Source organism: Apostichopus japonicus, chromosome 2, assembly GCF_037975245.1.
Source record: "Apostichopus japonicus isolate 1M-3 chromosome 2, ASM3797524v1, whole genome shotgun sequence".
NCBI lineage: Eukaryota > Metazoa > Echinodermata > Holothuroidea > Aspidochirotida > Stichopodidae > Apostichopus > Apostichopus japonicus.
In genome coordinates, this window is record NC_092562.1 from 21695247 (window position 1) to 21704571 (window position 9325).

General features: G+C 36.9%; 1 protein-coding gene across 2 annotated transcripts in view; it reads left to right on the forward strand.

Annotated features, from left to right (window-relative positions):
• Nucleotides 1–7512, forward strand: part of LOC139982162 (sialin-like) — a 9058-nt gene extending 1546 nt beyond the window's left edge. For both annotated transcript variants that reach the window (XM_071994761.1, XM_071994760.1), the window contains exons 2-8: nt 209–509; nt 1333–1605; nt 2274–2414; nt 2757–2964; nt 3821–3968; nt 4473–4587; nt 5778–7512. In XM_071994761.1, the coding sequence (XP_071850862.1) occupies nt 336–509; nt 1333–1605; nt 2274–2414; nt 2757–2964; nt 3821–3968; nt 4473–4587; nt 5778–5930 (1212 nt within the window). In that variant the 5' untranslated portion in view covers nt 209–335 and the 3' untranslated portion in view covers nt 5931–7512. The remainder of the gene's footprint in view (nt 1–208; nt 510–1332; nt 1606–2273; nt 2415–2756; nt 2965–3820; nt 3969–4472; nt 4588–5777) is intronic.
• The last annotated feature ends 1813 nt before the right edge of the window (nt 7513–9325 follow it).

The window sequence follows — 9325 nt, forward strand, 5'->3', positions numbered from 1 at the left end:
TCTTTAAGGTAATGTTTTGTTATAAATGTCATCATGTTTAAAAAGTCAGGTCAAAAGTTTGAAAGCTGAAGTTATAACATCCTTTGAACATATTTTGATTTGCTATGTACTTGTTCTTTCCCTATCAAAAATAGTTTGCTGTTTAATGCAAGCCAGTGATTAAGTTTCATTGTCTTCGTTTTGCTCTATTCCTGTACATTACTTTCAGTTCAAAGGACATACGAGAGATGAAGGGAAAAGGTGGGCAACTCTGAAAACACATCATTGTCTGAGGAGACTATATTTGTCACAGATTTGGATTTTAGAAATTGTTTACAGATAAAAAAACATTCAAGATGACAAAGACACAATATTTGATATTCCTTTGTGGAATGGCAAACTTTATAAATGCAGCTGACCGAGTTATTATGCCGATTGCCATCGTACCTATGTCAGATCTTTACGACTGGGATCTTAAACTCCAAGGATGGATCTTGAGTGCGTTTGCCTATGGCTACATCAGCAGTCAGGTTAGAGAACTTTTATGTTTCAATGCCACAGTGTTAATGCTTTATCAAATTGGTATGTTAACTAGTTTCCACAAAAGTCGTCTCGGTGGTCAGGACATTTCATGCCCAGGAATAACAACCAGGACTGCTACTCTGATGCCAGTGAGATAAGTTGTTTCTGGTGCAATATAAAAAAAACATTTTTGTTAAATTCAGGTTAGCAAACTTTTACCCCACTATTTACTCTGTAGATATTATTACACTAGAAATTATCTGGACCAGGTGATATTGGAGAGGAGTGCAGTACATTCTTATGGAATAAATGAAATCTATGTCAATTGCTGGCCCTGAGTATGGCAATATTCATGAGTAAAACATATTTTCAGTTTTGCAGATTTAGACAAGAATTTTTGAAGTACTTAATGTGTTATTGTCAGACTTTAATATCAAACAATTTTTCTGTTCCATTTTGTAAACCACTGAAACGTGTAAGTTGCCATTTGTGGTCTGGGGATGTGGGGGGGGGGAGGGGGAGTGTTGGTTGCCTTCTTGGGCTGAAAGGTTACAAAATGTTTTGGGTTTGACAACTGTTTTCATTAGGTTCCAAATGCTACTGTAAACTAGAGAAATAAATTGTAAAATCCACAACTTTATGTTGCAATAGGTCCATTGTTTCTTCTTCTTATTTTATCTTTATCTTTTTTTGTTGTGTTAATCTTCATGTTTCCTCTAACATGCTTCTAGACATCTTTGTTCGTTATATCAAAAAGCTTCATAAAGATATTAGTAAACTATTTCTGTCTTATAATTTATAACAATTTGTAATCATTTACCACATCTATAGGTACTTGGTGGTAAGGCAGCCCAGCGTTTTGGAGGCAGGGCAGTTCTGGGCATTGCTGTGGCATGCTGGTCCTTAGCAACTTTCATCACTCCTGCGATTGCCTCTCAGGTTCACGCAGTCATCTTTACCAGGATCATACTGGGATTCGCGGAGGGCTTTTGTCTTCCGACAATTTTTCATGTCTTTTCCAGCAGCATATTGTTAGAAGAGCGTTCGAAGGCTTTCGGATATTTAGTGGCAGGTGGCTCTGTGGGTCAATGCTTAGCGTCAGTGGTAAGATATTTCCTGGTTTCCATGACAATTGCAATGCAATCGTGATGTCATGTATGTTTGTGCGTCTTTCCTTGCTTGCAGACTGGATATCTCAAGAAGAGAAACATCAATGGACATACTTGGTATATCTATGCTCTGATATTTTGATTCCAAAAACCCTGTTGTTTTTGGTGAGCCTGAAAGGTCAAAGGTCAAGATAGGTCTATAGAGAGGTCTTGATGCAAAAAACTTGTTACAAACATATCATATGAAGGAACAATTGCATGGATGTCAATACTCAGTATGTTGGTACCCCCATGTTGACTACAAGATCTTAATTGTTTTCAATACAGTCAAAGATTATGTGAGGTCAGCTTGTAAATGTAATATCTCAATAGTGGAAGCTTGATCAGATCTTATACTTGTTATGTTGATGTCATTATTGAGTAGCCAAACAAAAGATTCCATATTATGTCGACAGAATTCTCGATGCCTTTGCATATTGTTGTAAATGTTGCCTTCTTATAATAGTATATGTTATCTGAATTCCCCCCCCCCACCTCCCCCAAGATGGTTCCATCATAATAACATGTACCAAGTTTGAGAATATTGTATACTACTGAATACAACGCATCCAATAATCGTGTGTGATATTATATATTTTTTTCAATTTGTGTTATTCTTTATAGATCTGTCCATATATGAGCTGGCCTAACATGTTTTACACATTTGGTGCTATCGGTCTGGTATGGGTCGTTCTCTGGTTTATGTTGTACAGCAAGAACATGGAGAGTCTGACCTCTGACCCACAGAAGCTCATGGAACAAAAGGTGGGCGCAATTTAACCCAGTCTGGTATATTACCATGGCAACACTTACAGACTTGTAAACAAAATTTGAAGTTTTGAAAGATATTTAATATAAGAATTTATATAAGATATAAGAAGGCAGTGATATTCATTTGGGCACCCCAGAAAAATGTCACAGGTGTTTAGTTTTGCGTTCTAACGAAAATGCTAGCATATTTTGAGTTGTGTGTTCCGTAGAAATCTTTACCTTTCAATGAAGCATACCAACATCTAACTTTAAGGTCAACTGCCCAGATGGTGCCACACCGAATCAAACAGATATTCTCTAAATATGTTCTGTTTTTTTTTCCCCGTTTTTTTGTAGGTCGATACCACAGATCAGGTCAGTTGGAGGAGTTACCTATCACATCGCCCTCTGTGGGCTATATACACCGCTCATTTCTGCATGAATACCTCGAATTATATCATCAGTACCTGGCTGCCGACGTATCTCCAGAAGACGCTCGGAGCTAACCCACGTGACGTCAGTTTCACTGCGTTGCCTTTCATTGCCAACTCCATCGTTGGTGTAGGTGAGAACCGGCTATTGCTCTTGTTTTTTTTCTGTTAAGAGCAGGTCTTTGGTTTAATATCAATTGCTGTGACAAAAAAAGGAATATATATTATGATCGTGCTTATTTGTTATTTATTTGTTTATGTATTTATTTATTTATGTATTTGTTAATTCTTATTTAGGAAGTTTCCGTACTATTCCTCCTCCTCCCCCCCCCCCCCCCCCGAACGTTGACAGAAAGTAAATAGTATAGAGCTGACAGCATTAAGATTTTGCAGTCTCTATTTTAGTCCAAACTTGAAAGGAGATTGAAATGACTTTGACTTGTTTCACTGCACGCCATTCAATGTAGTTGTGCGACTTGTACGATCAAATAAATTGAAAGGCAAATAGATGTGATAGGTTCTGTAGTGTAGTTAATTCAATAACCTATGTGGCTACTTTGATCAAATTTATTTGAACCAAGGGCAATGTTTCTCTCTCTCTCTCTCACCCTCACCCACTCCCCCCCCCCCCCAACCCCCTTCATTTTGGCCAGATGTCACTCTCATAGGTAAAGGTTAATGCCATCTTCCATTCATTGTTTTCTAACAGAGGCTGATTATAATCTCATTTTAGAAACATTTAATTCTCAACTTCTTACACTTTACAGTTCTCATGTGCATGTGTACTCATCATGTTACCAGCTGAATAAACCATTCAGAGTGTAGAAAAGTACAACATGACGTCTCTGTAGAAGGAAAACGTTAGCAGCCACCTGGCTTTAAGAAAGAAAAGAGAAAAGATGTGATCAGAAGTTGATAAAGGCTATATAAATTTAATAATGAAAATGCAACCAGCTACTTTTAATTTGTATTATGTTGTTTCTTTTACAGTTGCTGGCCACAGAGCTGACTTCCTGATAGCTAAAGGTAGCTGGACCGTTCTATCCGTCCGCAGGTTGATGACAGGTATAGGTCTCTTGGGCCCTGCGGTCTTTGTTCTGCTCTTTGGGTCCGTCTCCAGTGTTGCTGTCGCGATAAGGTGAGCCCGAGAATAAATCTTGCTTCTTTTAATGTAAACCAAACACGATTGCAATGCAGCTATAAATAAAAGAAAAAAACAAACTAAAACATTTCTATAACATGTTTTAAAGACCAAAGACATTGTTATTCAGTACTTCCTTCATAGAGTTCTCATGAGCTTAAAATCTGTAAGGCATTTAAAGTTAATTCCCGATCAACCACTTTACAAGGTAGAATTACTTTTGCCTCCCACACACAGCCTTGTTCTGACTGTGCTTACAGTATCTAAGAATTTTCTGCAGCACACTTTGCCCCCACAGAACCCCTCCTTCCCCCACCCTTCTCCCACTCTGCCAATATTTTTTGCTGACCCCCAGGTCGAGAAGCATGGTCTAAACATGACTGTAATAACCGAGTGTATGATTAAGCCAAACGTCTTTCATGATTTTCTTATATTGTAGCAGGGGGTCATGTAACCTTGAATTCAACCATGAAATCTGAAAACTCTTTTTTCTCTTCTCAGTTATATTTCCATTTCCCTTGGTCTCTGTGCATGTAACTCTGCTGGACACCTCAGTAACCATGGCGATGTAGCTCCACACCATTCTGGCATCACATTTGCAGTTTCGAATACTCTTGTAAGTAGGACAGGCATCATTTCTGTGTTCAGCAATAAACTTTAAATAAATGGTAAAGGGACTTAACTTTAGATCCTGGCAGGATCTCTTCCAAAGAAGAACTGCTCTAGGCTCTGAAGAAGTTTCTGTTAAGAACGAAATGTCAGGCCCTCTGAGTTTTATAGATAATACCTACACAGGCCTTTTTGCAGTGGAATATCAGTTTGTTAACAGTTTTATCTCTCATCGATAACTTTGATATTCATAGGACATTTTCATAGCATATTTATCATGTTAAACACTACAACAGCGGATAAACTGTTGAGATTGTTTATAAAATGAAAATTTGGCTCCAACATGCAAAGATGTGTGTCAGCATGTGTACACAAAAATTTAGTATTTTCAAGATTTTAGTTGGCAAGCAAAATGTATTACCCTAAAAAGTGTTATGCAAAATGTAACCATTGAATTATACCATAATAACAGTTAGTCTTTGTAGGTGTCTGGTTCCAACTGTCTGTGTTTACAAGAAACATGAAGACTTATTTTTGCTATTTCCAATTTTTTTGGGATACTCTGTAACACTGGAGTGGATTTTTTTTTTGGGGGGGGGAGGGGGGTGAGAGGGAGGAGGGGTGAACAGAACTCTTCTTGTCAGTATTCATTCATTTACTTTTGGACCTCCCTCCAGATCTTCAAGTTCCAAATTATTAATTGTCGTAACAATATGTAAACTTTTCATGCAATTTGGAGAGAAAACTTGTCAATTGTTTAGTTTCATCACTGCTCATATCAAGTTTTGAGATTGTTAAAATCCTACAATCCCTTAGACATATAAGTTGTGTGTTCGATGTGAATCTAGTGAAGGCCAACACCAACGTTTCCTCAGCATTAAATAAAACTAATCAAATAAAAAATGGGGAAAAAATGGTTCATAGTTCATAATTTCTCTCTTTTTTTTTGTTTTTTCTATGTAACATTGCAGCGTGTCTCTACATCCCTCGTTGTCCAATCTAGCTCAATTTTATACAAAAACTATTGTAAATTCTGTCACCGGTTGAATAGATCTGGCTTGTATTGTTTGATCTGCCATGTTAAGTTTGACAGGTTATCATTGACCAGTGTAATACTGCTTTGCGCCTTGAGCACCGTTATCGGTGGATATGTATGGGCTTTATAAATCCTCAGTATTAATATTATTATTATTTCAGGCCACCCTTCCTGGTCTTACAGCTGGTCCACTCACTGCTGCTGCCGTGGATTACTTTGGTACGTGGACTCCAGTCTTCCTTGGGGTATCTCTTGTCAATGTAGTAGGTGCAATAGTTTACATATCAGAGAGCTCAGCTAGTCAAGTTTTATGAGCACCGATTGCGCAGACGGTACTTGCGATATTTTATACTCGTTTTGTTTCTTTTTCTATTTTTTTTTCTTTTTTTTTGTGTGACTTTATGAGGTACTGTTTTCCACATTCTATTCATCTTTCTTTCAAGAAAGTAGGAAATTCTGTAAGATTTTCGGTAATTTTTTTCGTGTCTGTGGTTGACAGACAGTGAAGAGCTAGTTTGGTATCTGACGTATTGAAATAATATGGGTCTGTTTGTATGCAGAGCACTCTGGAGAGGGATAGCCAAGACATATACCACCGTAATGGCTGTTAAACCTAAGGTTGCTAGTTTGAAACAGAATATTAAACTGGATTCTTCTTTAACCTTTTTTTTTATTGAAGGATAAGTCGATAGCGAAACTCACCGTAACTTGAGTGTCTCAGCTATGGTTATATTTCAGAAAAGATAAAAGTGCTTTGGAATGTTGATGGCAGAGAGCAAAGCACTGCAGGGGCCATCCTATCCATCATTGGGTAGTGCTAGCTTGGATGCTATGTCCTTGAAAGTTCACTTTTTGACAACTTTGAAATATGAGTGCCATAAACTACATATATGAGTACCATAACCTACATGTGTGAGTACCACAACCTACATATAGGAGTACCACAAACTACATGTATGAGTACCATAACCTACATGTATGAGTACCATAACCTACATATATTAGTACCATAACCTACATATATGAGTACCATAACATACATGTATGAGTATCATAACCTACATGTATTAGTACCATAACCTACATGTGTGAGTACCACAACCTACATATAGGCGTACCACAAACTACATGTATGAGTATCATAACCTACATAAATGAGTACCACAACCTACATATATGAGTACCATAACCTACATGTATGAGTACCAACACCTACATATATGAGTACCATAACCTACATGTATGAGTACCATAACCTACATGTATGAGTACCACAACCTACATGTATGAGTACCATAACCTACATGTATGAGTACCATAACCTACATATGTGAGTACCAAAAACCTTCATATTTATATGAAGCATATGAATTTATAACCTACATGCATTAGTATCTTGACCCTAAGTTGCATCAGTTAGAACCATAATTGCATGTATGATTCTATTCCATTTCAGGTTCAATCCTAAATTGAGATTTTTCACAATAAAAGTACAGATATTTTAACCCATAGCCATTACCTGCTTTAGAATGGTATCTTATGAAATAAGCTTCTGGGGCTTTTCAAAAGTAGAAAGAAGCTGTCGTGATAAAACAATATCCTTAGGTCGTTACTAAGCACATAGAGGACAATGGTATATTTAACGAGATCTGTCTGAAGTTAAAAAGGTATTTTAAATACTGCTTTGTATAATTTCTATCAATGTTGTAAATATTTTTGCAGACAAGGATTTGGTTCAGCAGCCTTTCATATTGTTTGTTTTTGTCCAATTCATTGTCTTGTTTCATTATCATTTAATACACAAAGTTTTGCTACTATTCTCCCACCTCTTATTGCCTTTTCAATGGTTAGTAACAGAACCCACAAGTTTTGGTTCTTAATTAAATTCATGGAGTGTATATTCAGTTTACACTATAGAAAGTTTTGAAATAACAACAAGCAAGACATTTTTTATCAGTGATAATACCTGTTTGTGGGTCACATATCAAGGAAAGATTGATGAAAACCCATATTGTCCAATTTAACCAAAATTCTACAACTTCACTAAATTCTAGGCAAAAAACGGTTTGTCAAGTTTGAGCAAGAGCTCGTATTCTAACACCTTGTCTTCTGGTGATCCCATCCCATAGTAGTAATCTATACAATGTGAGGATGTAAATGTCTTCTTTTGTCCCACAAAAAAATTTGATAATAAATGCCAAGTTTTAGGGATTGATTTTCCAACTTTTGTCAATTGATAATTTTTTCTTCATATCTAACTGACCTGGCATATCAGAAGGTTTTGTTTTGTTTGTCCAGATTGCAATAATTTGCCATTAATTTTTCTGTTGTTTTTCATTTATTTTAGTTTTATTATAGCAAACTGCTCTTATGACTAAACCAAGGCAGTGTTTGCAAAGGGTATAAAAAGCATAAACAGAATTTTCCTTAGAGGCAGACTTACAGACTAAATAGGTTCCTTCATCTTTTATTGTTTTCATAACTCACGTTTCTTTTGCAATTGGCCTTGTTTGAGAGAAAAGGATAAATCAGAAAAACTAAGGAAATAAGTCAAATTTCATATCATGTTTGAATAGTCCAATTCATTTGTCCTGTATGTTACTTTCTTAGTCTTTTCTGGAGATTGGAGGTAGAGATGGTGAGGTGCAACCACTTATTTTTTTATCACTATGTATTTATTGTGGTTTTTTTCTTGGGGGGGGGGGGGGATTATTCACTTACTGTACAACTGATTCTAATAAAACCTGAAATTTATTTAACCATTCTTTGAAACAATAAAATAAAAGGCATAAAAGACAATTAATATTGCTTTGTATTTATTTCTGGTACTGTTGATCTTTCTCTGACAGAGGACTTCAAGTTGCTGGTTATCTTTCATAACCATACTCCACTTCCTATGAGTCAGTAGGGAGCAAGTACACAGCCAGTTGGGACGATTTGTTATTGCTAATACCTCTCTAAACTGTCCTCCCATTTCATGCTTCAAAGCACTGGTATTGACAGTACAAACAGTTCCTACCCTTTATCTGATAGAAACATGATATTCATACTGCTCGTACTGACAATACGAGGGCTCTGAAGCACGAACATGACAATACAGTATTGAAAAAATTGTCCTTACTGGGTGAAGTAGAACCAAGTCAGGCCCAAGGGAAATTATGTCATCTGACCCCTATTTGAAGTTTTCCTTAATTATATTATGAAATGAGGATACGTTATTCTGTATGCAATATTTTCTACGGCCCAGAACGGACTCTGGGCCTGGTCTGTATACCCATAACCCCTTTCCTTCCCTCCCCCATCCCTTCACCTTCTAGCCTGGCCTGTAAGAAGGTATTTATGACGTTTGTAGGTTTGACTGTGATACCTTTATTCAGGGATTTAAAAGCAAGGAGAGAAGAGATTTATAATGTGACGAAGATGTGGAGTAAGGAAAGTATGTGGAAATGTTGCTCAGTATTATGGATCAACAATAATCAGTCCTAATTTCAACAACACTCGACCACGACAAAGTTGTAGATGAGATCGGGAGGGGATAATGAGGGGGCTGGCTGTTGCTCTGTCTCCGAGGTGAATCGGTTTCACACCCATCATAATTACACACAAATATTGGTTGGTTCTTTTGAACCTGACCATAGCTTCTAGGTTTCTAACGAAGATTCCTTTTAAGGGTGTATCGGACAAAAAATCAATTGGGTGTGGTGCTATG